The sequence below is a fragment of the Struthio camelus genome, chromosome 27 (assembly GCF_040807025.1).
Source record: "Struthio camelus isolate bStrCam1 chromosome 27, bStrCam1.hap1, whole genome shotgun sequence".
NCBI classification, from domain to species: domain Eukaryota; kingdom Metazoa; phylum Chordata; class Aves; order Struthioniformes; family Struthionidae; genus Struthio; species Struthio camelus.
In genome coordinates, this window is record NC_090968.1 from 2,625,031 (window position 1) to 2,652,967 (window position 27,937).

Below are 27,937 nucleotides of genomic sequence, written 5' to 3' on the forward strand. Positions count from 1 at the left end.
CGCAGAGACTTGAGGAGTGACTTGCTGTAAATAAACTAGAAACAGAGGCAGAGCTGAAAATGGAAAGGTTTTCCACAACCTTCCATCAGGTCAAGCAGCTTTTAGTCACTATCACACTTCAGCAGGCCTATACGCTCTCAGACTTGATTTTCAAGTAATACTGACAGCTACAGGAACAGTCCCTGTTAGAGTCAGCTCTTGCATTTGCTGAGCAACAGTTATGAAGCTAACGCACTCAAGGCCTTTCACAAGCCTTACCTGCTTAAAGCAGACAGCATCACTGAGGGATTAGTTATTCAAGTTCCAAGTGTCCTGTCCACTTCAGTGTAGTTAACCCAGGGATTGAGCCGCCCTTGTCTGCTACTCATGACCATCAGTAGCAGCTGGGAGCTCCAGAGCAATACAAGCATAAGCTTGCCTGTTCGAGCCAGTTTTCAGAAGAGGGGCAAGTGTACCATCAACACAGTTCAACAAAACTGTAGTTCATCCATACCCAAACAGGATAAAAAAGGTCAAATCATGTTTATTTCCATTTTCCACATTTCAGTTAGAATACCGCTTCAAAAATAAACATATAAAGAAAGGTTGAATGAACTCCTGGCATCATTAAACAGTAACCCTAGTGAACTACAGTTCACAGGTAAAACTAGGCAACATCATATTTACTCAAGTTAAATATTGCACTCCTTCTCTAACACAAATCAAAAGGAGTAGAAGACTTTAACTAAAGACAGCATATAAAGACTATTGGAGGAACAGGAATAATCTAGAAGAGCAAAAATTCCTATTTTGAATGACACCAGTATAGCAAAACAGTAAGCTGAAAAATATTTACAAAAGTATCTACAAAACAGGCCTAACAGTGCTCATTTGACGGTCCAATGTACTGAAACTGCTGAACTGTGCGGACAATTTCCTTCACAAAGTCAGTTGTCTTCTCCAAAGAGCTGAGCAGATCTCCCAGCCCAATTAAGAACCTTCTTGTTGATCTTCAATCTTTGGAGCCAGATAGTATTTTAAGTGTCCCATGTCAGCAATCTTGTACTCCACAACTGGAAAAAATATTCAGAAAATAGTTCAGAAAAAGCCAATCAAGCCCTCTTAACATAGTTCTAAGAGGACAGTGCTCTACAGGGTTACTTCCCAGAAGAGCTGCTTCTACTTACCAAGAGGAACATCTGCAGACATGCTGAGTGTGACTGTAGGTGACAGTGGAGTGGCTTTGGTAAAAAAGTTCAAATACCTCAAAGCAAAGGTTAATTGGACAGGCTCATTCATCTCTATTGTAACCTAGGAGAACATCAGCCAGGTTAGAGTTCAATTAACACAAGCCACAAGCTCCCCCAAGTTTGTCAAATAAATCAGTGTCACAGACCTAGACACCTCAGGCAAAGGCAGAGAACAGCCAGCACTATTCCCCACTCTGTTCTGCTTAGCACTGCACGGCAGACCCCAGGGCTAAGGGGCCAAAGTTGGCAGTGATTTGTTGACTCGCTTCTACAAAGTGGAGAAAAACAACCCATCTTTATCTACCTGTAGGTGGCCTATGACACTACCATAGAGAGTAAGTTACTAGCAGAAACCTTAACCCTGAGAACAACAGCTAGCCATCAACACAACTTACAGCTTCTTCCTCTTTATCCACATTACTGGTCTGTGACAGTTTGATGTTCCCATTTCCTAGCTCTCCATTAGCTGAAAACTTCACACCATCTTTGGCACAAGAGATGACAACTGCATCTCCAATGTGGCTGAGATCTCTGCAGATGCGTGCAAACTCAGCAGAAGGCATCTTCACTACACAACTGTATTCTTGCTCCTGCAAAGGAAGTGTCACAATTAAACTTCTACCAAGAAGCTTGATGTAGTCACTACACTTCAGTTGTCGCTACTTACTGGAATTCCAAGTTGCTCCACATCCAGATCCATTAGCTTCATCTCATAGTCAGACACTTTTTCCTGATCTAAAACAAACAAAGCTTAGTCCGACAAAGTGTTTAAAAAAGCCATCATCCTCAATTTAAGTTCTACCCAAAATTTTTTCCGGAGTAAAAACACCTCAGTTAGGATAACGGGATCCATCTTGTTTAGTCCCATTTTTGAGAGCCTTCCAGCTTCTGAAGTATTTCTTCTTGGCCCCACCACCCAGACACAGGAAGATCACCACATACTTAGGAAGATCACCTAAAAACATCACAGGAGCAAATTATTTACTAAACATAACACTTACTTGGTGCTTCAAACACTAGAGCCAGTGTGTCTGCATTGTCTTCTGCTCTGAGTGTTATTATGTCTTCGTTTCCAGCACATTTCAGTATTTTTGACATGCTAGGGGAACGAAAACTAGATCGTAAAAGGTCCCAGCCTGATAGGGCAAAAATATGGGCTCACTACTCTATAGTGTTAAAAGTCGTCTAAGAAACAACCACTAGCCTCCAGTGCAACACCTGACACAATCCTGTATTATGATTTCTATGCAGTCCTTTACTCCCTTCTGCGGGCACAAAACCCTCACCTTTAGCACCTGCAGCACACCCCACAAGTTCAGAAGGGCAGTGAACCCTTTAGATGACAGCCAAGTGCCAGGAAGGCAGCACATGCTGCTGCGCACCTCGGCCTGGGAGGCCAGACCCCCCCCCCCCCGCTTCCAGCCACCCTGACGGCTAACAAGAGCCGAGCTCAGGCTTGTCCCCCGCTGCCTCCCTGTCTCTTGGGACGGAGGGGACGCAGGGCCACCCGGGGAGACGCCATGGCGGGCAGGGCCCTGCCAGGCCCCTTCCCCGCCCGGCTTTCCCGCCACGGCGCGCCGGCAGTGACGTCACCGCCGCCGCCAGGCCCCGCGCGCGCGGCGAAAAACGGCGCCAGCGTTCTGTGGAGAATGGGGGAGGGGCGGCGGCTGCTCCCCTCAGCGCCGAGCCCGCCCCCCCGCCCCCACCAACGGGCCCTAACGGCTGCTCCCCTCAGCGCCGAGCCCGCCCCCCCGCCCCCACCAACGGGCCCTAACGGCTGCTCCCCTCAGCGCCGAGCCCGCCCCCCCGCCCCCACCAACGGGCCCTAACGGCTGCTCCCCTCAGCGCCGAGCCCCCCCGCCCCCCCGCCCCCACCAACGGGCCCTAACGGCTGCTCCCCTCAGCGCCGAGCCCGTCCCCAGTCTCCGACAGGCCGCGGCCGCCGCTACCTGGCGAGGTTGACGCCCATGGCGATGTTGCGGTCGCAGCGGTAGGTGTCGAAGCCCTCGGAGCGCAGCGTGAGCTGCACCAGGGAGACGTGCGAGGAGTCCATGCTCTGCAGGCTGATGCCGCCCGAGCCCAGGTCCCAGCAGGCCTCGGTGATGAGGTCCTTGAGTGCCTCCAGCACCCGCTTGAGCACCGAGCCCTGCACCAGCCGCGCCTCGAACATCCTCGCAGCGGCAGCGACCGACGAGGCCCGCCCGCACGCACAAACAGAAAAGGTAAGCGGCCGCCAAAGGCCGCAGCCCGCCAAACGCCGCTTTTATACCCTGCCCCCCCGCCCCGCCCACCTCCGGGGCGGCGCCAATCGCGACCCGCGCTCCCTGCAGCGAGGCCCGATCCACGCTCACGTCACGCGCTGCCCCGCCCCCTTCCCCCCACCCCGACTCCGGCTAATCCCGGCGCCGCTCCTCCCCTTAGTCCCGCTGCCCCGGCGAGAGCCAATCAACGCGCGCGTTACACACACACGCACATAGAACGCGAGGCGCCAGGGTCCGTCTGCCGTCACCGGGCACCACCCATCATGGCGGCGCGCGGCGGAGCGGCGCGCACATCCGGGTACACCTGGGCGGAGCCGAGGAGGAGGGAGGGTGATGGGCGGGGCCTAGAAGCCACACCCACCCACCCCTCGGGCGGGCGGGCCGTCCCGCGGCGGCGATTGGCTGAGCGCGCCTTGCGCTCGCCCGCCCCCTGGCGGCCGCGGCCGGGCGCAGCGGCGGCAGCAGCGGCGGTAGCGGCAGCGGCGGCGGCGGCAGCAGCGGCGGCGGCGGCGGCGGGGGGGAGTCGGGCGCGGAGCGGCGCGGAGCGGAGCCCGGCGCCGGCATGAGCGAGCTGCGGCAGCGGCTCGGCCGCCAGCCCGGCGCGGCGCCGCCGCCGGAGCCCGAGGAAAAGGTGGGGGACGGCGGGGAGGGGCGGCGGGGCCTGGGCCGCGGAGAGCGCTGCGGGGCTGCGTGTGCGCGGCGGAGCCTTCCTCCCCCTCCTCCTCCTCCTCCTCCTGCTGCCGAGCCGCGGATGCTTCCCAGCGCGGAGATCCGGGCGGGTTTTTGGGGCGGGGAACCCCGAGGGGACGCGGGATTTCCGAGTTATAACATATAACCCTTGGCAAAATACACCCCGCGGCGGGCCAGACGTCGCGGCACCGAGACCTCGGACGCTTCGAGGCCGTTTTCACGCTTGCGTTTCTCCTCGGAATAACCCCCGGGAAGGAAACCCCGCTCTCGCTTTCCTGGAGCGCCTGCCTTCCTTGCGGCCCCAGCGCGGCGCGATGCTCCCGCTCCGAACCCCGCGCTCGGCCGCCGCTCCGCCAGCCCTCGCTGCGCCCTAAGGGCCGGGGAGAAGCAGCCACTGAGCTGTCAAGGAGAGAGCAGAAGTCTCTCTGGGCAAATAACAACCCTAGGAAGCGTGGCAACACCTGGAAGGGAGACCGCGCTCCTTCGCTGCGTTCGCGCCTTAGCGTGCGCGTTTTTTTGGCCGCCCCGTTTGCCCTTAGCCGGCCCTCGGGAGCGTCGTGTTGGTGGCGTTCCCTCCTCCGCCGAGCGCGCTCTGCGCCCGGCCGTGAGATAATCCTTCAGAAACCTCTTTCGCGGTTTAACGTCCTGAGAGGACGGGAGCTGGAAAGCGCTGACGGCGTTGCGAGCGGGTTGCCTCGGTGCCCGTCTGAAGTTTCTGCCTTGTGCGTGGTTGGCGCGAAGCGGGCTGGCTGCGGGGCGGATTTGGCCGACCTCGATCGGAGCGGCAGTCAGAGCGCTCTTTTTTGTCGCGGCGCTGCGTAGAGCAAAACCGTTATCCTCTAGATAGTTGCGTTTGCCAAGCCGCGGTCTTGCTTTAGCTGCTCGTGCTGTGTTGCTAAAGCAGGTCAGAGGGCCGCTAGTTTGACCGCGATCTTGTTATCTCCGTGCTGTGCTTTTTTTTTTTTTTTTTTTAAACATATAATGGGCCTTCTAAAGGGCTCCTCCTCTTTTTTCTTTCCTCCCCTGAGATCAAGCCTAACATCGGTAGAAAGCCAACCGGCCGCAAAACGGCTCTTCTCATACTATTTATCGGTGGTCTTAGCCTGTCCGGGGCGCCGTGCAGTTATCGCTGTCGAGCGGGGAGATGCCCACGGCCGCTGCGTCGTTCGGTTAGCCTCGCCGGGAAGAACGATTTAGCGAGAGGTATTATATTCTGCAGAAACAGCTGTGGCTTTTTGCAAAGAGCTTTTGGTGTATTAAAGGAAACAAGTGAAAATGAGTTGTAAGCCTCAAGGCTGTTTTTAAGATCGGACCCGGAAAGTCGTAAGCTGGGTTGCTTTGTGCTTGTTTCCACTTTGCTCTGTTTTGACGGTGGAAAGAGAGAGGCTGGTTTCACTTTCAGGTCCTGTAACCCTTGCACGATATCACAGCTTTGACCGTTTCCTCTCCGTTGGCACCAGGCGGTGTTTACAGCCGACACCGCGCTCATTCAATGGAGACCCTTGGGCAAGAACCTTTTAAAATGGACTTTTGTCAAGCTGTCCTGCAGCACAGTCTTCTTCCCGAAAGGCATAAGGCAGCATCTTCTTACTCCTTTAGGAGCGAACTCCATCAGGTCTCTCTGGTTAAAAGACAGGAGGAGAACTTGAACTGCTGTTTTTTGTGCGTGGTGCCTGTTTTCTCTTCGCCCGAAGGACTTAAATGCTCTTAGCTGCTGCTGCTGCTGAGATTAGATGGTTGGAACAAACTCTAGTTTCTTGTTACCATGCAGCTGCTGTTCTCCCTCGCGTCTCGTAGACGCTGCGTTTTACTTGATAGGCTCATTCGTCATGTAAAACTGGAGACAAGAGATACGATCGCTCGTGTTGTAGGCATCCCGGTGAATCCCGTTTTCTCTTCCAGCTTCCAAAGAGAGTAGTAAAGGTGCCAAAAATATATATTTCACAGTATGTGCAGAGCTCCTGAACGCTTCTGCTGTTTTAATGGGATTTTAATGTCATTCTTCAGTAGTGGTTTGTGCTGCCTGTGATTCGACAGCGAGGGCAGCGGTTTTTTCCCCCTTTTCTGGCCTTTTGCTGGAACGTTGCACTGGTTCGGAAATCGGTGGGGGACATCTCAGGGGCTGGCCTTGCGGAAGGGGAGGAGGGCAAGTCTATTTAGGGGCAGGCTTATCTGGGCTGGAGATCACACCAACGGGCAGGCGTCACTCGGGGCTTTGTTTACCCCCTTCTTTGTCACTGGCCCTCAGTGCCTTGGTGGAAAATACTGTCCCCGGCAGGAGAGGCAGCAGCTGCAAGGGCAAAGGGAAGCGGTCCTCCACGCAGCAGCCGCGCTCTGCGGCGTCCCCGCGCCACGGGCCGGGCAGGCGAATTTTTTCCACGGTGCCGCGTTCGGCGTCTCGTCGCACCTGCAGCAGATGCTAAGTAAACGCCAGGTATTTGAGCACTAGCGCTGACCGCTTCAGGTCTGCTTGGGAGGGTCAAGGGCTGGTGCGAAGGGTTGCCTGGCCCGTGCCGAAGAAAAGGAAGGAGCAGTTAAGGCTGCTGTTTGGCTAGGGAGAGAGAGCGGGGCATGGATGCGATGCCTCTCTCCGTCTAGTGCATGGTTAAGAGAGGCAGAATTACAAGCCCTCTTTCAGACCTGCCCCAAAGGCTCCTTTTTTACAGCTCTTAAAATTATTTTAGACTTGATCCTGAGCATCAGTTTGCTTGGCTTCTGCTGAAGAGTGAGCCTCATTTATTCTTCACGGATGCAATCTCAGGTCTGATTTCGGTCGTCCTCGCTGCTTAACGCTCAGCTTTATGCGCGGCTGCCGAGAGGCGTGCCGCGTTATCCGCCACTGTTAATTGTGGCAAGGAGAGACGGGACTGATTGCACTTCTAATGGAGCTCGTTATAACCGACGGTCAACGGTTACTACCTTCCCCAGCTCCTGGCCTGCCCTGGAGCCAATGCAAGAGGCACAGACTGCTTGTGATGTCCTTCAGACAGCGGCCCACTACTCCCTTCTGCCAATGGCACGCGTCCTCCTCCGAACTGCCCGTTTCCTGGCTCGTTTGTGGCGATGCACCCTGGGACAGAGTGCACCCTCAGCAAGTTTGCTGATGATACTAGACTGGGAGGAGTGGCTGACACAGCAGAAGACTGTGCTGCCATTCAGAGGGACGTGGACAGGCTGGAGAGCTGGGTGGAGAGGAACCTCCTGAAGTTCAACAAAGGCAAGTGCAAGGTCCTGCACCTAGGCAGGAATAACTCCAGGCACCAGGACAGGCTGGGGGCTGACCTGCTGGAAAGTAGCTCTGCCGAGAAGGACCTGGGAGTGCTGGTGGACAACAAGTTAAACATGAGCCAGCAGTGTGCCCTTGTGGCCAAGAAGGCCAATGGTATGCTGGGGTGCATTAGGCAGAGTGTTGCCAGCAGGTCGAGGGAAGTGATCCTGTGCCTCTGCTCAGCCCTGGTGAGGCCTCACCTGGAGTACTGTGTCCAGTTCTGGGCTCCCCAGGACAAGAGAGACATGGCACTGCTGGAGAGAGTCCAGCGGAGGGCTACCAAGATGATTAGAGGGCTGGAGCACCTCTCCTAGGAAGAAAGACTGCGAGAGCTGGGCCTGTTCAGCCTGGAGAAGAGAAGACTGAGAGGGGATCTCATCAACGTGTACCAGTATCTGAAGGGGGAGTGTCAAGAGGATGAGGCCAGCCTCTTCTCCGTGGTGCCCAGCAACAGGACAAGAGGCAACGGGCAGAAACTGAACCACAGGAAGTTCCACCTGAACCTGAGAAAAAACTTCTTCACTGTGAGGGTGACAGAGCATTGGAACAGGTTCCCCAGAGAGGTGGTGGAGTCTCCTTCCCTGGAGATATTCAAAACCCGTCTGGATGTGATCCTGGACAATATGCTCTAGAGGACCCTGCTTGAGCAGGGAGGTTGGACTAGATGGTCTCCAGAGGTCCCTTCCAACCTAAACCACTCTGTGATTCTGTGATGCCGGAGGAGTCTGATCCCAGGAAAACGCTGCTGCTTTAGGGAGCAAGCGCGTTGGAGTCGCCCCGCTCCTTCTAGGACTGCAAGGCGGCCCTTCGCACAGAGGCGCATGTGACGACGCGATGGCGCAAGCGCCGAGACTCGGGATGCTCGGGTGAAACCCCCCTGAAACGCTTGTTGCTTTTCCGTCACTCAGCCCCTTTGGTTTGTTCAGAGCTGGCGTCTACGTACCGCCCTTATTTAATAACTAGACAATTTACCCGCGGGGGTCTCTCCTTGCCGCCTGCCTGCGACCAGACGCCGGGGACCAGTCTCGTGGCCCGGAGGGAGGCCCGCCGCTGCGAAGAGGGAAGTTGGGATGCGAGTTTTGTGTTGCTCTTCCCAGCTGGGGCCGGCGCGTATCCTGAACGGAGGACTCGTTTCCCCCTCCCTAAACCGCCCGTGACACGTGAAGTGGCGAGAAGATTGTTTTATCCCCCTGCCTGTTTCTAATTAACAGATTTCTCCTTGGAACAAGTTGTGTGGTCGCCTGCAAGTTCGTAGCGGCAGCTGTGTCTTAACACCACTGTCGATTCGGGATTGCCAGGAGTTCATCTAAACGTCCTGCGCGCCTGCTTTCGTTGTCGGATAGGTTCAGAGGGACTGACTGAGAGAGGAGTCTGAACAAGACTGGGGTATCCCCTTACTAGCAAATTAACTAGCCTGATAAGATTTTTTTCCCATTAGGTCTTGGCAAAACGTACGTAACTCCAGAGGAATTGAGGGTCAGAAGCCATCAGCCTTGGCGTGATGCAGGCTCTCGTTTTGGTGGACAAAAATAGACTTTTCCTGCACTAACCTCCCGATGTGAGTAGAGTACAGATCGCTGCAGAGCTGTTTGTTCCCTGTCTCCTTTTTCGCACGACTCTCCCAGTTAGCGACAGATTGAAACGTCTATGCCGAATCCTGCCGACGCCTCTCCGAGCTGGGAGAGCCTCTTTCAAACGCCGATTCCAGGAGGTACTTAGGAGCTTCGCTCTCCCGTTCCTGTAAATGCTTCTCTGTCTCCGCAGGGACAGCAAAGTCTGCCGGCTGGGGAAATGCCACGGGAGCAAAGAGATGCCGGTTAGATCCAGGAGAACCTAGCGCTAAAGCCTATCTCCAAAATCTTTCCATTTTAGAGAGGGAGGCAGGATCCTTTCTTAGCAGTAGGAAATCCTGGGGCAACGCCAGAACCGGCAACCTATTTTTGTGCTCTTCTGTATACAATAGCTTCTGAGAAGGACTCGGAGCTGCGAGCGTTTTACCCTCTAGATTTCCTGGAATAAACAAACCCCAGAGCGGATGGTGAGTTGGGGGCCGGGCCGAGGGAGAGCCCGCTCCGCCGTCCAGCCGGCGCTGCCCTGTGCCGAGTGAGTCACGGGGACGCGTGACTTTGCGTGAGTCCCGTCTGCTGACGCTGAGCTCAGGTTGTTTTAAGCAGGCTGTTGTTCTGCTAAACGCGGACCGTGCGTACCTCCCCGTCGGACCCCGCTGACGGGCTGAGCTTGCTCGCGTTCAAGAGAGAGCGGCTCGGTTCAGGCATCTGAGGTGGCAACAGGCATTTTTTTTAATTATTTCAGGCGCCGTGCCAGCGCTTACGCTTTTTGTGATGTTATCTGCTACTGGCCTCCGTTTGTAGGGCTTGCCCTAATTTCTCTGCGCGCTTTGAACTGGAATGTGTTTTTTGGGGATGGGGGAGGGAATTCCTTATCAACAGCAGTGAAAACCGACCTTCTTCATTGTTTTTTGAGACAATACACCGAGCAGGCACCCCTAGGGGCCGTCTTGCTGGGACATCTTGATGGAGGCACAGGAGAAACTTGGATTTAATTGCCTTGTTGCCGCCTCCGAAAAGCCGATGCTTTTCTGTGACCATAGTACCAATCAAGCCCAGACGCTTGTGCACCTTCCTTCTAGTGTCTCCGAATTTTCCTCCCTTCAAGCGTGTTGAATTGCAGAGATGGGCACTGCCGTAGAGGTAAAGCGGCGAACATAATAAGTAAAACCACTTTTGAAAAACATTGTGGTTTTCATAACTGGGGCTGTCAGGTTTGTATTCCGTTAGACTTATTTTATATTGGCTTTGATCCTGCAAATACCGGAGCTGAGAGCTGTCTGGGCTGATAATCCTGTTGGGCATGGCGTGGGCTCGGAGGCGAGAATAACAGGGGCTTTCGCACGGTTGGCCCCGGTTGTTCTAGCCATCAGCTTTCTTGCCTCAAAAGACGACGTTATGTTTCTCTTTAGCAGTGTATTAGCCCTTGCACGTCACTGCTTTTTATTAAAAGCTGGCAGGAAGTCCCAATGCAACGAGGCCTCGCTTCAAGAAAGGTGCGCAAATGATGGGGTTTCTTGAGCTAATGCAATCTGCCAGCGTTGGATGCTTAACTCCGTCTCTGTGTTGGGCAGAACGGTTTTGGCTGGCAGATATCTGACTTGTTCCTATGACAACTGAGATCATGCCATGGAGACTTGGGCAAAAAAAGCAGCGCTCACAGCTTGCGCTGCGAGACGGCCGTTTAGAAATGCGAGCACAACTCCCGCGCTGCTTGCTCACAAGAGTCGTTTAAAGAAACCCGAGACGACTCTTTTTTCCTGTAACTTTTTTGAGGGGACGAAATATTTATTCGCAAGTGTTGCTTAGATGCGCAGCTCTTGCAAATATGACAAGCAAGTAGGTATCTGGGTTTTTTTCCCTCTCTCCCCTCCGGTTCGGCGATCAGGAGAAACCGCCCTTGAAGAGACCTGTGGGTTTTACTCTTTCTTCTCATCGTTACTAATGTGGAAATGACTGAATGAAGACATACATTGCCATCTCCATTTTATTCTTGTATTAGTTATCTCCTTGATTCCTTAAAAAGCTCTCGCCGTTGAGATGGGAAGTTGGAGACGGAGCGCTGGGCTCGCCTGAAGTGCTGGACAGGCAGATTTATGCAAAAAGAGCCCTTAAACGTATGAAGTCCATTTTGATAACAAAAGCCAGTCGAAGATGCTGCATCTGCTTGTGTTTTAATAGACTTAACGTGTACCCGGTAATCCAGAGAGCTCGAGCAGTGAAAAGCATTGCTGAAAGGTTTGATTTGTCTGTGCAGCATCTAGTTCAACTAGACCCTGGCCCAAGACTGACGCTTCTGCGTCCCGGTGTTGGGTTGTGCTCAGTGCTGCTTCAAAGTCATACAAGGTTAAAGCATGGCAAGGTGTATGTGAGGATGAGCCTGTGGCTAAATGGCTTCGATTTTAGGCTGAGCTCCAGTTATGAAAATGGAGGGGGCTTTGCAAAGGTAGCCGTGGATGCTTATGTACTCTTGGGCTTTTATGGCTGCGTTTGTTAAACGCACAGGAAAGACCCCTTGAGGTTTTAAGGAAGGAGTATGGTCTAGCGCCTGGGAAAGGAGGCAAAGCATGATTTCTTGGTTAACTTGCTGTAAGTTGAATGTATTTATCGTCTCTTGTTTGCACAGTCGATCGCAATGAAGACTGTTAGGTAGCGGTTTGGGGGTTTTGCTTATTTTAGTTCAAGTTTGAAGCCCATTGCGGAGACTTAGCAGAAGGTGATTATCTCTCTGAATAATTCATGGCCTTGGTAGAAATACTAGGATTAAGGGTTTGTAGAGAATTCTTCCTGAATGGACGTCCGAAGATGTAATGATGTACCCCAAATCACATAGAGAGACTGCCTGGAGCCCGGAGCCTGGGATCCCAGTTTTCTACTTCCAGTCACAAGATCACGTCTCACCTTGAAGGTAGAAAAGAAAAGGCAGGAGCTGCCCTGAGGTCCCTTCTGCAGGGTGAGCAATTCTGATAAGTAAGGAGTCCATGTGCAGCGTATTGAGACGCTAATCTTCTAAAAGTATCTTCTAAAACCTGAAAAGTGAAACTCTGTCTTCTATATTGCGTTTATCAGACAACATAAACACTTAAAAGGGGTATTGCTGTGCTTGCAGGTTTGTGCAGTTCTGGCTTCTGATGGCTTGCTCATAATGCGTATTTAAAGCAAATCCATTGACCCTAAACCATCAATGACAGACTGCCGTCTATGGGATCCAGCCGCCCCGAAATGCTGAGTTTGTGCTGACACCACTGGATGCCGTATTTGCCGCCTGTGGCTTGATGTAGCTCTAATTTGCCCCTTGCAGCCGCAAGCTCTTCTTCTGCCAAAGTCCCGCTCTGCAACGAGCGCAGATTTTTGGCTGCAGCAGCCCTTGGTGAATGGCATTTAGCATCATCTGTGCCGGTTTGCACTCTTGCTTGCGGCTGCAAGCTACTTTGCGGAAAGCGTGGCTCTCCGGCGGTTCTCCTTTGTGGACGGGGATCTGTCTGGCTCAGGTTGAGGGCTAGCGAGATAGTGGTGGAAACATGTGGGAGGTTGTTACCATGGCAATGCCACAGCTGGATTAAGTAGACCAGACCAGAGTGCATCGTGCTAGGGCTTAAAACAAGTTATTTAGCACCTCGCTCAGCTGCTTAAACTGCTGATTTGTAGGCTGATGGTTGCAATTTGCATAAAAGGAATAAAAATAGCGTCAATTACTGAGTCTTCTCCACAGTCTGTATCTACCACAATGTCCTATATAATCCCAACGCTCTATTTCAGGGAGCGATCTAAGTCGGGAGAAGAGCTGATCTCCGATACGGAGTTGTTTTCAAAATGAAGATGTTAAAATTTATGTCATCCATCAGTTTGACTGGTGACTTTTTCCCTCAGGGGAAATGTTTTCTTCCAACTGCCATCAGGCTTTAAGTTGAACAAGCAAGACACGTGGCAGGAGCGTTGCACCCTAACGGCGTCTCTTTATCTTGACCAACTCCTTGACTGCTTTCTTTGTCCTCTCGGGGAGTAACCAGGCGATGTTAGCTGGAGCCGTGGGTCTTGCGTGTGTGTTGCACAACCTCTCCTGTTCCCACTGCTGGAGACGACGTGGGGAATAACGGGATGCGTGTATCGTTGGACTGACCCAGTGAAGGCTTTGCCCCTCTTCTTAAGAGACCACGACGCTGGGCGTCCTGAGGTATGGCTTGACGTCGCCCTGAAGTCGGTGGATCAGGTAATCGACGACGCTGATGATTTATGTCAGTTTAGCTTGCAACGTCAGTGTTGGTGCGGGGAACTGGGGGCTGGGGTACCGGAGGGGTCTGGACTGCCCGTTTCAGCAGCGGCCAGCTTGGCTCGGTTGCTTTTATGCTTTTTTTCTTGAACTGGATTGGAAGGGGGAAGGCATCAGTTCTCTTTCCCTTTCTTTTGGCCTCTGAGCACTTTGCGAAACTTCTGATCCTCTGGGCTACAGGCAAGGCGTAATTTGGCTGCTTTGCAGTTAGCCCTGAAATGCCAGCGCGTTCCCAAATGGCACAGCTGGGGAATAAAATGCAGGGATGCTGGCTCGGATCTGCTTTCTCGTTTCAACGTTCAGTCCTTTTATTGCACGGCCAGTGAGCCTTGGACTCGTCTGAGATGATGGATACTTGGATTGCATTAAAAATTGCACTCAAGGTTTTTGGTTTTAGCCTCTACCTATGGATGATGGTGGCCTTTCTCTGCCCTAAGTACCTAAGCGCCGGTGCGATGCCAGGCACTTCGCTCACCCCCGGAAATGATCCTCTGACGACACCGTGGTATTTTTAGCTGCCTCCATCTGACAGCGTCTAGCTGTTCCTGTCTGTTTTAAGAACCTGGCCTGCAGCCACGGATACCTTACGGCTTGGGAGTAATTATCCTTTCCTACCTTGAATAAGGGCGCCGCTCAAGCCTTACTGCTCTAGTGAACTGCAGATACCCCTCGATTCGGTTATGCCAAACCGGCGCCAGCGGGAGTTTGCTCTGGCGCTCTCCGAGCGCGGGGCACCGCTGTCCGGGAGCCCTGGAGGGCCGCGGGAGCCCAGAGCGATTAAGTAGCTTCGTTTGCAGAGCTTGCAGCGGTTGTCAGCTTGGCTCCCTCCCTGCTCTTCTTGCAAACACGCTCCCTTTTCCGGGAATTTTAAAATAGCGCATGATCAAGCGCCCTGGGCGCCTGATGGGCAAGCGCTCCCCAGGCAGGGGAGGTTTCCTTCTTCGTTTCAAGAGCCGGCAAGGAGCAGGCTGAAGCTCTGCTGATAAAACGACGGGCAAAACGTAGAAAATTGCATTTGTCCTGTGTTGAGGAGCTGAACCGGAGGGAAAACGGCCGCTGGAGAGGGCTGGATGGGACTGACTGGGAGGCTTTGCTCGGAGCTAAGTGCTGGAGTAGTACAAGGGGCAGGGAGAGCACGTGCTGTATCTTTCCGGCACATCGGATTTCTTCTGTGGCCTGGCCTGAGAGGTGGTTGGGCTTGAGCGATAAGCCATGTTCTTCCTCTTCAGCTTTCTGAGCGTGGCCTTGGTGTTATTTTTAGTGCCTGCATGTCAAGTTAGTACTTGACAAGTCTGTCTGGAGGCCTCGAGCCTGTCGACTTGGAGGCCTTTCGTTCTGTCTGACAGGGGCAATGCTGCATGCTTGGAGATCTGCCTGGGGATTGGGAGACCTTGCAAAAATTCCTGCTAACAAGCCTGTGTCCCTTAAACACTTGCTGCACTTGGAGATACTTTTCAGTCAACTGTGAGGCATCTTTGCCTCTTCAGAGGGATCAGATCCTTTTCTGTAGCTGCTGCTGAGTCAGCCGGGGCAGTAAAACCCATTCTGCCCATCACCTGAAGCACCTGATGTTATTTTTTGTGGGTATAACCCCATGTAGTACCCAGACAATGTTGGCGTCGTCTTTCTCCCATTTAGCCAGGAGAGCGGTGGTAGGTATTGCGTCTACGGGGCTGATCTGAGTTTCTTTCAAGAGTCCTAGCACTGTATCCAGCAAAGCTCAGTGTCCCTCTTTCACTTGCAGGAGTCAGAGTCCGAAAACAAGCTAGATGGAGAGACAGCATCGGACAGCGAAAGCAAATCCGAGTTTGGAGGATCGCCTCCGGTGCCGACATCCGATGACACTCCAGAGGTCCTGAACAGAGCTCTCTCCAACCTGTCCTCAAGGTAGCGCTGAGCACACTCCCCCACTGCTGCTGGGCTCCCGGCAGCAGGTCCTGCAGCGTTCGCTGCGGCTTCCCGAGCCAAGACAGCGTCTTGTCGGCGGATGGAGGCTGAAATAGCTGCGCTCTGCAGCGCAGCGCTCTCCGTCCCTGGCAGGCAAGCAGCAAGGTGCCCACAAGGCCACAGGAAAGAGAACCTGACACCAATGCTAGCAGGAGAGCAAAGGGCAGCGCTCCTGGCTCCGTGCTGCTGCGCGTGGGTGAGGATCAGTCACAGACAAGCGCTGCAGGGCTGGAGGGAGCACATTACATTTCTTTTAGCTTAGCCAGAGCTGTCTGCGAGTCCCTTTCATTTTGGCGAATGATCTCAGTGAAGACTTCAACAGCAACGATTTTTAAGCACTAGTCTGACCTACTTTTGCAAGAATGCATGAGAAAAACTTGCTGATAAGGAGTAGGTTAAAGAACAAACTGGAAATGTCTTCTGGGGGCTGCTGCAGGGGCAAGAGCATCTAACTCATATCACAGGAGAAAGTGTGTGCTGTGAGCATGGGAGAGGCTCCAGGTGGAATCTGTTGGAGAACAGTGAGGATACAACACGTGAGGGCCAATGTCTCCTCTTCAAAAGTAGCGCAGGGAGGGGAAGTGGTCCCTGTTTCGTTGACTGGGGACTACTCGGGTCGCCTGTCCGAGGTGTGGGAAGCCTGTAGGAGAACAGGAACAGGCTCGCCCGGGTCCTGTTTCAGTGCCCTCGGAGTTGCTCCTGCATTTAGTGAGGTTCATAGCAGCGACGACTGAATTGAGCTGCAGCCTTGCAGCTGCTGCAACCAGGTCTTGGTCAGTGGATCAAGCTCTCCCTGCAGTGCAGAGAGGAAACTCAGGGTTTTCAGGGCTCAGGTACTGGCCTATGATGTTGCCTGGAAGGTGTGCAGAGGAGAGCAGAGCTGCTGTCCTGCTCCCTTTGTTCTGGCTCTCTCTAACCTCTTTCCTTCTCTGCGGCCTAGATGGAAGAACTGGTGGGTAAGAGGCATCCTCACGCTGGCAATGATCACCTTCTTCTTCATCATCATCTATTTGGGACCCATGGTCTTAATGATGATAGTAAGTGCTCGCAGAGAAATGCCCTAATGTTGGCAGTGGCGGGGGGATGGCTGCTGGGACCATCACTGGTGCAGGAAATCCAGAGCCTCGTGTTTCTGTGGTCCCCGTTCAGCTCACTGGGCTTGTCCGTGGAGGAACGAATCTGTGACTGCCTGCCCTGGCGGTCCAGCATTTGGCTGCAATTGACACCAGTATGGAAGGTTGTTAGAAACCTCCTGCAGAGGAAAGGGGAGGGAAAAACAACATGATGAGCTTCACAGGTTGGATTAAGAGATTTCTGCCTGCCTGATAACACCTGCTAAAGTATCTTTTGCTATGCACATGCATGTTTTTTTCTCTCCATCAGGAGAGAGGTGTATAACCAACACGTGTTACAGCTTCCTGATGTCTGTTTGTGCAGGTAATGTGCGTCCAGATCAAATGTTTTCACGAGATTATCACTATCGGCTATAACGTATATCACTCATATGACCTGCCCTGGTTCAGGACGCTCAGTTGGTGAGTAGGGTGACTGCTTCCCTCTCCGTTCTTGAGTGCAGTGATACGTTTCATCTCATTGCGGAGGAGAGACAGCAAGGAGATCTTCTAGCAACCTCTCAAACAGGGACCATAGGATTGCTGTGAATTGTCTGGTTTTGTGTGTTAGCAGCTTTCGTAAGGGAAACGTCCCCACAAATACAGACAGATAGATATCTTGATATAGTTTGTCCCGCCGTTTACGAAGCGCTGAGATTGGAACGCCATGATCCGTGCAAGGGACGGCACTGATGGCTGTCGCCACTTGCAGACAGACATGGTTGCTCACTTGGCGTGGGAGGCTTATTGTGGGTGGTTGTGAAACACTGCTGAACCCTGGGACATAGCTGGGCTGAGCGGCTCCGGATGCCAGCCAGAGCAAGGCTGTGACGAGGGGAGGAGCCGTGCTTTTAGGATGCACAAGCTCCTAAAGGCCTGTTGAGGAGTGCCACCTAAAGGCAGAAAGTCCTTGTGCATCTAAAGGCCCACACCAATCCCAAACAGAGTATGATCCACTGAGACGTGGAAGTGGGTGGTGCAAGCGCTATTTTAAATGAAGGTGTCATTTCTAAAGTGGGGGGAATGAAGTTTTGGCCGTCACTTTCCAGAAGGCCGTTGACCTTGGGGATCAGCCACTTTCTGTGTTCCTCCAGAACACTTTTAGGGTTCCTGCTAACAGGCACGTGCATCCATCCACAGGTACTTCCTGCTCTGCGTAAACTACTTTTTCTATGGCGAGACTGTAACAGATTATTTCTTCACCCTGGTTCAAAGAGAGGAGCCCTTGCGAATTCTCAGCAAATACCACCGCTTCATTTCTTTTGCCCTGTACTTAACAGGTAAAGACCACATTTTCTGTTGGTTAAATTTACTTGGGCTGGAGGGAGGAGATCTCCTTGATCTCTTGAAGTACTCTTCTCGCAAGTATTGTATCTTTTGCGGTGTCCGTAGCGTATCCAGTTGACATTGTGAAAGCAAGTTCGCAGAGAAAAAAAAAGAACTCTGTGGAAAAAAACCCTCTCTAATTCATCTGGGAGCAATCAGGCTTAATTGGCTATCTGCCCAAGTGTTATTTGTAGGAAATTGTATTATGCGACTTCCAGAACAGTGCATTTCCCCACTTCACGTTGCTGCTTTACTCAAAAAGCCTGCAGAGTTGTGCACTGTCATAGAAAAAGCAAGCATTTCTTTCTGCTGAAGACATGTTCCCACCCATTCATTTTTCTTCTGTTTCCCACCAGGTTTCTGCATGTTTGTCTTGAGCCTGGTGAAGAAACACTATCGCCTCCAGTTCTACATGGTAAGGTTAAACACAGGGGCTGGCTGCCCCCAGTTGGAGGCAGAAGAATGAATAATATAGGCTACTTGAAAACTTTGTATAGAGGAATACGTGCCAGTAGATGCTTCTGTGCTGGCTGTGCATTGTAATGCTGCCTGGAAGGAAAATTACTGCGAGCAGACTGAATATTTAGGAAGGTGGCCCTGACTGGAGTTCCCTGGAAACATGAATTCTCTTCTCTCTGCACTTGAGGATGCTCTTAAGAAACTTTCTGCAAGATGAGATGACTGCACGAGACTATTTGACTCTTGTACTGTGGGTAGCTCAGCACAAGGGTTAATTGGCTATGTCCCCTTTTCCAAACATCAGTAAGGTATTGCTCGTGTTTGACCACAGACCCAGCTAGTTTTGCTTTCCGCTAGATTCTGCACACAGAGATACAGTTTGGATATCCATCAGCCTTGTGTTCTTCTTGTATAGTCAGAAGGCTGCCTGGGATGTGTGGGACAGGGGTGGGCTGTAGAGGGCTTGGTCCAGCAGAAGTCTTCCCTGTGAAGTTCAGGTCTGGGCTGGAGCTGAAGAACGTGTCCATTATTAGTTAATAATGTCACTGTTCCCTGCTCTGGGCGACTTGCGGTGTCTGTCGTGGTGAAGGTGTACGCTAGAAACGCACCCGTGCATGAGCTGGGCTCTGAGAGGTGCCTAACAGCATTTGATTTCTGCCAGCGATGCGTATGAGAGATGTCTCTAGGCAGACTGGACTGCATGCTGTCTTCTCTTCCAGTTTGGATGGACCCACGTGACGTTGCTAATTGTTGTTACCCAGTCGCACCTCATCATTCACAACCTCTTTGAAGGAATGATATGGTGAGTTGCTGTGTGTTTTGAATCACTGTGATTCCTGCAGCCTAATATGAATTACTGTGTTTTTAGTGAAGGCTATTCTTTTAAAAAACAAATGGCCAAGATATTTCCTGCCAGGGGCTGACCCATTCAGAATAGAAAAGCAAAAGATTGAGCGATGCCTCGGTGACTTAGGACTTGCTTTGTGCTACTTGGGCAGTACAAAGTGCTGGTCTTAAGCAGCATCTGTCTTCCCGAAACCAGCTGTGCCAGCAACTACTTTTGGCTGCTGTGAGACGGCACTGTAAGTTCCTGTGCGTGCCTGAACCAGCCCAGAGTGCTCTGAGAGCAGTCTGCTGGCAGCTGAGATGCAGCCACTCTGGGGTGAGCGGAGGCAACTGTCTAACAGCATGACACGTGTCGCAAAAAAAGGAAAGAATGTGCTTAAAACAGGCTGTTTTGGGTGTGCGACCTGCTGGTTAGTCTAGAGCACTAGGGTAACACCTTGGTTTTTTCTAGGAGCTTCAGGTGGTTGCTCCGTGTGCTGTGAGATTGCACTGGACAGGGAGATGTTGATGGGACGGCACTGGAGAACACATGATGAAGCAATTGCTCGTTTCGTTAAGTCTCGGAGTTGTCTGATGCTTGGCATTTTCAAATGCTTCGATTCTCCTCCCATCTAGGTTCATTGTCCCAATTTCCTGTGTGATCTGCAACGACATCATGGCGTACATGTTCGGGTTCTTCTTTGGCCGCACTCCGCTCATCAAGGTTCGTAACGCTTTGGCGAACAAAACTACAGGCGCCTTTCAGTTGCATGCAGCCCTTGACCCTAGATGGGAGAGCAGGCTAGAGCACTGGAAGTAGCTACTGGAAGGGGGGGCTGCGATATTTGAAGAAGCTGAATGCATGTTACAGACAGGTCCTTAAAAATTCTTGTCTGAAAAGCTTCATCTGATAAGTGAAATAAGAAAAAAGACTGTGAAAAGGCTACTAATAAAGAATAAATTAGCTTCTTTGGCTAATTTTTGGCTTCTTTGGGTCTTAATCCCAGTCCCTGTTCTCTGATCTCCCATTTGGACATGTCCCAATGTTTGAGGCTGTGAAGTAGAACAGAGCATTTTGAACAAAGAGGGTAGTGTGAGGTTTTGACTAAGCTGTTATTTGTTGATTGTTTGCACCATTTTCGGCTTGCCTCAGCAGTTCACAGTTGAGGAAGGGCTGCTTGTGTGTGTGGTGCTGTGCGTAGATGCACAGTTTTTAACTACCCCCCTTTTCTCTCTTTCTCTCCGGCTGTAGCTCTCCCCAAAGAAGACCTGGGAGGGTTTTATTGGAGGTTTTTTTGCCACCGTTTTGTTTGGATTGCTGGTAAGTAACATGGTGATTACTTCATTGCTCTTTTCCCTTCATAAGGTGACGGTGTTTTGCCTGAAAAAATGCAGGCAAGCTGTTCAGGCTTTTGTCAAAAACTTCACGCTTGCCTGGCTGACCAGGATTTGAGCTGGTCCATGGCCATGGATTGTGCTGCGTGCAGGTCCTGCAGGGGGAACAGCATATTGGAGAAAGGTCCCCTGTAGACCATACGACGCGTTCATTACAGTAATTGTCCTTGAAGCTTTCTCTCTTGTCTGCCAAAGAGTAGAGACCGGGGTATTCCCACAGATGCTGTGCGTGTGTAGACGAAGCATTTAGGGATCCCGTTGGATGAATGCGGTGCATCGTTTCAAGTGCTATGTGGGGAATTCAGTGCTCTGTCTGGCACTTTGCTGTACCGTGGGACTAGAGCATGAGAAAGAGCAGCTTGCTTTCATTGTGTGCACAATTGAAACGAAGCCCTTAACTGGATAGGAAGTCATGAGGCCTGCATCATCTCTGAGTATTAAGATATTCTTGTCTGTTTTTATGACTGTCCCCCTGTCTGGTTGTAGCTGTCTGCTCAGCCAAATGGTGCAGCCTGTCTCAGCCCGTTCATGCAGGGCCTCTGATCACTGCTTGCTGAACAGATGCGCTTCTTAAAAGAAAATGCTTACTATGCCTTTAGCCAATTAATGCTTCTCAGGAGAGTAATCTTCTTAATGAAGCCAGGAACGCGGCTCCCTCCTAGCCTCGTCTCCTTGAGTTGCCTTGGGAGTGTCTCAGCCTCCTCGCTTGGGAAACATTAATCCTCCTTTCTCTTGATGCATCTCTCTCTCTGTCTCCTTGAAGCTGTCTTACGTGATGTCTGGGTACCGGTGCTTCACCTGTCCAGTGGAATTCAACAATGACACCAACAGCTTCACAGTGGACTGTGAGCCATCCGAGCTGTTCCAGCTACAGGAATACAACATCCCCGTGGTGCTGCAGTCTATCGTTGGCTGGGTAGGACTCTCACTGCACACACTGCTAGTGACTGCCTGGCAGGAGGCTACTAAAAGGGTTTTATTTATTGAGACAGAACACCAAGAAGAGAGGAGGGCTATGTTGTAGTGCTCCACAGACTTACATGACAAGGAATGATGGTACTTGACCCAGTAAAGAGGGAAATTAATGGTGCTCCCTGTTAGTGGAAGTCCCAAAGGAATTGTCCCAAGTCTGGTGGCTGAAGCTAGTTGTGAACCAACTGGCCGAAAGCGTGGGGAGTACGGAAACAGGGGCAAGCGGTGGCCAAGATGATCTAGAAGACATCTTGCAGCTCCCTTTCATACAGACTGGGTCCCAGTGTGATTTGCCTCGAGATGTGTGTTGAGACTCCGAAGATAACCTTTACCTATAGGGGTGAGGGAAGTTCAAAAGGCACTTGAAGAGGCCCAGTGGCATCTTCCTAATGTTGTTTCCCAGAGGACGTGTATATAGCGTGTTGGAAGAGCTGGCTGTGCAGAACCACTGGTCGCTTGCAGGTCTTGGCTTTGGATTTAGCAAAGCAAGCTTCAGGGAAGTGCTGTACTTTGTGAAAATCCTCCTCTGATGTGTTTTTCTTTCTGCAGAAGACAGTCCGGATGTACCCCTTCCAAATCCACAGCATCGCACTGTCTACTTTTGCCTCCCTCATTGGGCCGTTTGGAGGCTTCTTTGCTAGTGGATTTAAGAGAGCCTTCAAAATCAAGGTAAGGACACCCCTCTTCTCAAAGGCCGTTTACCTTTTAGAAGGCAAAGACTGAACTGACAAGGACTGTCCATTAGGAGTTGCTGCCACTATATATTGTCCCTCTGCTCCAAGGAGTGAAAGGCTGGGAGCTTTGGGAGGGAAGAGAAGGTTTGTTCTGTCACAAATAAAATGATGGGGCACGATCCAGGTTTTTTGACTGAATGGGTGAGGGGGAAGACCTTAAAAATCAAACCGTGATATTTTAAACCCTGCTTTAACGCAGAACTCGAGGTAGAGGAACAAAGACCCAATCAGAAAATTTTGCAGTCTGGGCTTTCCTTGATGTCCTGCAGGGAGGTTTTACGTGTAAGCAGTCTTCTCTACAGTTAAGATGCCTTGAAAGACAGGACAGGGTTGCAAGCAATAAACATTAGCCTTCCTTGACCCTGACAGATCTTAGTTAAACCGTGATGTCCCTCAGGCACTAATAGCCTGCATAAAGGAGAAACTTTTAAAACCAGGGGAGATGTCGAGCAAAATTAATTCTTAGGCTGACTTTTGCCTTCTCAGAAGAATTAGAGCGCGGGTATGAGTGGAGAGCTTAGATGTACGTAGAGCAAGTAGAGGTAATGGGCACCTGGGACTGCTTAATGCAATCCTTTCTGATTTGCGCAGGACTTTGCCAACACAATCCCAGGCCACGGAGGTATCATGGACCGCTTTGACTGTCAGTACCTGATGGCCACCTTTGTTAACGTGTACATCGCAAGCTTTATCAGGTATTTGTTGCTTTACGGTGAAGGTTGGGGGCCCTGTCAAACTTGGGTGACATACAGGCTCATAGTAAGAGACAGCAGTTATCCCCGTGAGATTAACATCTAAAAACACAAGACAAAGAGAGAGAGAGGAAAGGGAGGCGCAAAGAAGGGAAGCACCTTTTGCCAGTGCCATGCCGAGCTGGGAACACAACCCCTGTTCCCCAAGGTGTATTATTTTAGCCCCCTTGAAACTGCTCTGTCTTCCTTATGCAGCCCTTTGGGTCTTGAGCAGTGTTTCCCCAGGGCTGATTGAGCGGAAAAATCCATTTCGGTTGCATTACGGAATAGTTCTGTAGCCACCTATAGAAGGAATAGGCAACATGACTACTGTTTTAAGTGTATTATTTTGATCAAACTGCGCCTGGGCTCCCAGACCATTGAGATTTAGCAGTGCGACTCATTGATAATGATACTTTTGTGTTTCAGAGGTCCTAACCCAAGCAAACTGATCCAGCAGTTCTTAACCTTGCGGCCAGACCAGCAGCTCCACATCTTCAACACGCTAAAAGCGCACCTTGTCGACAAGGGTATGTTAGCTAGTTTGGAGGACGCATAGACATCCGGGCAATTGGAACAGAACTGAAAAACAGACAAGTCTCCCCAAGGCAATTCCTGGCTTGCCTGATTTAAGACAATAACAAGGCCTCATTTCACTGTAACTTTTCTTCCTTTCTTGGTAAATGTTTGAATTGTGGGGTTTTTTTTTTAATAATATATTTATATAGCTTTGGTTAAAATGAGCAAATCTGAGTTTGTAGCTGGAAAGGAGTTAAGGCTTGGAAGGACTGTTAGGTGAAATAGGAGGGTGCAGCTGTTCTCGTGGATCTGTTCTTACGTTCGATGCCTGTGGGCAGAGCTTAACTTTCCCTTTGAGTGTTGTTTATGCAGGGAACACACAAAGCGTTGTCTGTGCGACATCCTCTGCGTGCGTCGGAGCCAACAGGGAAAGCGAAGCCTCGCAGCTCCCCGGCTTCTTTCCTCCTCCCCGTCTCCCCTGGTAGCTGTGCCCGACGGGACCGCTGGGGACCCTAATTCTCTGCTGGTGGTAACTGTGAATACACGTGTTGATTTTCCCAGAAAGCCTAAGGCTCGATTAATTGGAAGAGGCCCGTGTGCTGGCCCAGCCGCAGTTTCCCTGCCAAACCAGGCACGGGCATCTATTTTGGCTTGCCTTTTTTTGCAGTGCCTCCCACGTTTGTCCTTTGTGGCAGGTGTTTTGGCAAATAAGACCTTTTCTAACCAAATAAACCACAAATAGACTACAGTGAAGGCTTTGATTCCTTTGCGCAAGGAATCAAGAAACTGGTAGCTGCTGTAGGAACGTGGGAGGTTCCAGTTGCTTCAAAATTGAGTCAGGTAAATAAGTATTTGTAAAGACCATTAACCTTTCACTGAGAAAATCCTACCAAGCAAGAACAACCTTTTAAATAACTTGGCTCATTTTTTTTTCTCCTCACGTGACCTTTAAGAAAGAAACGTTGAACCTCTGCTCTGCTTCTTGATGGGTGGAAACCCTTCACCGGGATGTTTTTAACTCACGTGGCGAGCCGTTTCCAACGTGGTGTCTTTTCTGATATGTGCAAGTTGGGGCTCCGGCACCCCGCTGGTGCTGTCCGTGGGAGTTGGTGGTTTTTTTTTTTCTTTCAGGGATCATGTCTCTCACCTGTTTGTTACTTGAGTTCTAGATGTCGTGCTGCTGAGTTTATCATGGTGTGTGTTGCATTTCAGTCTGGCTTTGGTTACCTGCAGGCTTCTGTCCTGCTTTGCTTACTAAATGCTGTCATAAATAGGGTGCACTTAATAGTTGCGAGTTTTAGCCGAGGACTTTCCTTTCTTTTGTCGTACTTTTTTATTATTTAAAAAAGAGAGCCCTAAAGATTGTAAAACTTTATTATTTTTTTTTTTTGGTGATCAGATAGTGAAAATATCCCCAGTTTATACTAGCTCTTATCCCATGTGCAAGGTGACGCCGATTTTACTTCTTTCCAGAGTTTGTGCATGAGAGAGAGAAACTTTACCTTTATTTTAACCTGGCGAACGAGCGACAGGGAAAGATAATACAGAAGTACAGTGTTGTTTCCAAGCAGTTGCTGACATAAACCCTTTACACACGCACACTCCCCCCCGCCGAGACACGTACACCCCGCGCGCTAGCTAACCGTCGACGCAAAATAAAACACCTGAAAACGTTTCGTAGTTCATGCTCCATATTCTGCCTCTGCCGTTGCTTTCGTTTACCGTGCGAGAGCGCGAGTGTAAATACATTCAGAGATACCAGTGTCTCTCTCTCTCTCTCTCTCTCTCTCTCTCGTATTTCCAGCCGGCGCTCTGCGTGTTGCAAGCACCGCTTCATCTTCCTGCGCGGCAACTGCAGAGCAGACGTGCACAGCCATTGCACGTACACGTGTTTGATCAACAGGCGCTTTAGGCTGCGATTTGCAACGATTTAGCTGAGTATAGCTAGGCAGAGGGAGGGCTGGGGCCGCGCGCCAGCGGTACCGGGGCTTGGGAACACCTGGGCAAACCACAGGGGCTTGGGCAGGACCTGAAAAGTAGTTTGTCCTGCAGTTAGACAAGCCGGGGCTTTTCTGGATTTTTTTTTCCCTTCCTGATGCCAGCATCCGCCAAAATCCCTTGTACTGCGCTGATGGGTCATAAATCAGTCATCAGGAGAAGCGACAGCGTCGGTAAATATTACAAAAGAGTATTGCTCTTTCTAATAGGGCATTTTTCGTGACGGGTCTCTAGCGTCCTGCTCTTCTTGCTTTAAATCTTGTGTACTTCTTATTAGTTGTAACTAGTGGGGCAAAACAAACCCAAAACAACCACAGAGCGCTGCACGCTGCCGATCTGAACTAAAACGTGGGCCTTTTGTGACGGTGTAGTGCTGGATGCGGACGCTGGAGGGCAAAGCAGGTGCGTTGAGCGGCTACGTAGGGTTGGGAGAGCAGAAACAGCTGGACTTCTCAAGCCTGCTTTGGTCCTGAAGAGTAGAGCTACGCGTAGAGGGTGCAGCATCCCGCGGTGACCTTCGCGAAGCCTATGTGGGAGACGGTGCATCCACCTGGGAAAAGGAGGAGGAAGGGAGGGAGCGCGGGGCCGTGAGCTGAGCTGCCAGCTGCGCGGCAGGAGCTGCCGCAAGCGGGAAATCGAGCGTGGGAACGGAGGGAGGGGGACCGCGGGCTTTTAACGAGCAAGGGGACGGCACGTCGCTAGAAAGCCGCTTTCATACAGCGCCACGAGACGGCCCGAAACGTTGCTGACGTCGGTTTGCTGGTGGGTGAAGGCTGCTCAGGGAGATGGGCCGGGCTCGACGCGTCCCGGCCGGGAATTAGCTTCTCTGTCGCCGCTTGCGGCCCGAATGAGTTTGCAAATCGGCTGCGCAGGGCGGACGGCGGCCCGCGGCGCTCGGCAAAACAGCGAGACCTAGTTCCTGCTTGCGGCGTCGGGGCTCTGTACCCGCCGCCGTCTCTTGCTTAGACGACGCCTGCGGCGATGGGCTGGGGGGGGGGGGGGGGCTGCTGCCGGCGCGGACGCGACGAAGGGGCAGCTTTTGCCACGGGGCTGCAGGCGAGCGCTGGCGGCGTCGGCTGGGGAGCGCCGGTACCCTTCGAGGTATGGCTCCTGGCTCGTCGCACAGAGCGTCACGGGGGCCGCGGAGCCGCCGCTGTCGTCGCCGCGTGTTGCTGTTCTCCAGCTCTGCTGCGTTTAGACCGTCTGCTTCTTTCGCTGTGCATCGTCCTTTTGATTAATGGTTTAGCTAGACATGTAGCGTCGCCTTTCTTTCACTGACTGTCCGAATGTGATATATTGTACATTTTAAAGTATTTACCCTATTTATATACCATATGTTACTGTTAAATAAACATAAGTTCCATTACCCGTTGGGGAGTGTTATTCGTCCCTGCTCACGAAGGGGGCAGAGCCGCCCTAACCTGCCTCCTGCCCTGGAGCGTCCGGGGCAAAATTACTTTCCTTTGTCCGCTGGGGAGATGCTGGAAACTGGGTTTTGTTTTTTTTTTTTCCCCCCCGTGCTCTTTAAAGCACAGCGGTCTATTTGAAACCCTCTGCAACCCACGCGGCAGCTTCGCGGCCCCGCAGGGCGGCAGGGGCCAAGGCGGAGGTTTCCCTGCCTGCCGCCGTTCTTGCCCTCGCCGCTTGTCCCGAGAGCCGGCCGGCTTGCCTGCAAACCCGACCGGTTTTAGCGCTGGGGTTGGTTTGGCTGATCAGCAGCTAAGCGAGCGCCAGCTGCGGCCGCTGACGTGCCCGAAGCGCTCGACGGCCGCGGGGGCCGGGCGCCGCCACCGCGCGCGAGGATGCTGCGCCGGCCTCCGCGGCCGCCTCTGCCTCGAGCTCCCGCCGTCAGCTAAAGCGCCTTTCGCGCTTTGTTTTCCCCGAAATGCGGAGGGAAGAGGGTTTCAGAGCCAAACAGGGTGACGGGCCCAGCTTGGTTCCCTCGGGGGCCGGCTCAGCCCCGGCTTGAGCCAAGTCCCGCTCGTGCCCTTTCCCAGCTCCAGCGGCAGGGTGGCGGACGGGGACGCGGGCGGGTGGCAGCCAACGCAGCTCTCCGGGAGCCTTGCCGAGGGCTTTTTCGGGGGGGCGGGGGGGGCGCCGGCAGGAGCGGGACGTTGCGGATGCGCCCTGCGGAGCCCCGCGGTCTGGCGCGAGCACCAGCCGGACGCGCCGGGGCCAGCCGAGCTCGGCTGCGCCGGGCGGCCGGGGGTGGCGGGGTTCGGGCTCGGTTGCACGACGTTGGGTGAAAACACTCGCTATTTCCTTTCCCATGGCCGGGACGGGGCCGCGTGACATCCTGCGCGGGCAGGCGGTGCAAGGCAGGCCGGGTGAGGAAAGGAAACGGAGCTGCGTGACGCGCTGGAGCTCCTCCTGCTTCCTGAGTCATAGCAGGAAAAATGATGCTCAACTCCAGGGCTCTTACGGCGCCCTTCGCCGGGGGTTAGGAGGGAACCGGGGCTCCAAAGCAGGGGTTTGGGCCTTGCTAAGGTTCAGGCCGAGCGTGCCGGGCTGCTCCCTCGCGCCAGCGCCGCTTTCCGCGCCGCCGCCTCCTTCCCCGTCCCGAACTGATGCTCGCGCCCTGCCGGCGTTAACCCAAAAAAACCCCAAAACCTTGCCCCCCTCCGCGGAGCGCG

At 52.3% G+C, this 27,937-nt stretch overlaps 2 protein-coding genes across 6 annotated transcripts; one reads left to right on the plus strand and one right to left on the minus strand.

The window, feature by feature from the left end:
* Nucleotides 1-507: 507 nt before the first annotated feature.
* Nucleotides 508-3,753, minus strand: PCNA (proliferating cell nuclear antigen). Its single transcript, XM_068920819.1, has 6 exons — nt 3,179-3,753; nt 2,231-2,328; nt 1,897-1,964; nt 1,625-1,819; nt 1,167-1,290; nt 508-1,052 (listed from the first exon to the last, which is right to left on the minus strand). Exons 1-6 carry the CDS (start codon nt 3,397-3,399, stop codon nt 970-972), a joined length of 789 nt encoding a protein of 262 aa, XP_068776920.1. The 5' UTR covers nt 3,400-3,753; the 3' UTR covers nt 508-969.
* A 244-nt stretch (nt 3,754-3,997) lies between these two features.
* Nucleotides 3,998-26,670, plus strand: CDS2 (CDP-diacylglycerol synthase 2). Of its 5 annotated transcripts, XM_068920506.1 has the most exons (14): nt 8,887-9,006; nt 13,027-13,226; nt 15,031-15,173; nt 16,174-16,270; nt 16,671-16,768; nt 17,486-17,625; nt 18,028-18,086; nt 18,850-18,932; nt 19,592-19,679; nt 20,208-20,276; nt 21,114-21,266; nt 21,872-21,991; nt 22,648-22,751; nt 23,217-26,670. In XM_068920506.1, the coding sequence occupies exons 4-14, from the start codon at nt 16,214-16,216 to the stop codon at nt 23,344-23,346; spliced, it is 1,101 nt and encodes a 366-aa protein (XP_068776607.1). In that variant the 5' UTR covers nt 8,887-9,006; nt 13,027-13,226; nt 15,031-15,173; nt 16,174-16,213; the 3' UTR covers nt 23,347-26,670. The 5 variants fall into 5 exon arrangements, with proteins under 5 accessions (XP_068776606.1, XP_068776607.1, XP_068776608.1 ...); XM_068920505.1 differs by lacking the exons at nt 8,887-9,006; nt 13,027-13,226 and adding an exon at nt 3,998-4,121; XM_068920507.1 differs by lacking the exon at nt 13,027-13,226 and having other exon boundaries at nt 8,887-9,159.
* The last annotated feature ends 1,267 nt before the right edge of the window (nt 26,671-27,937 follow it).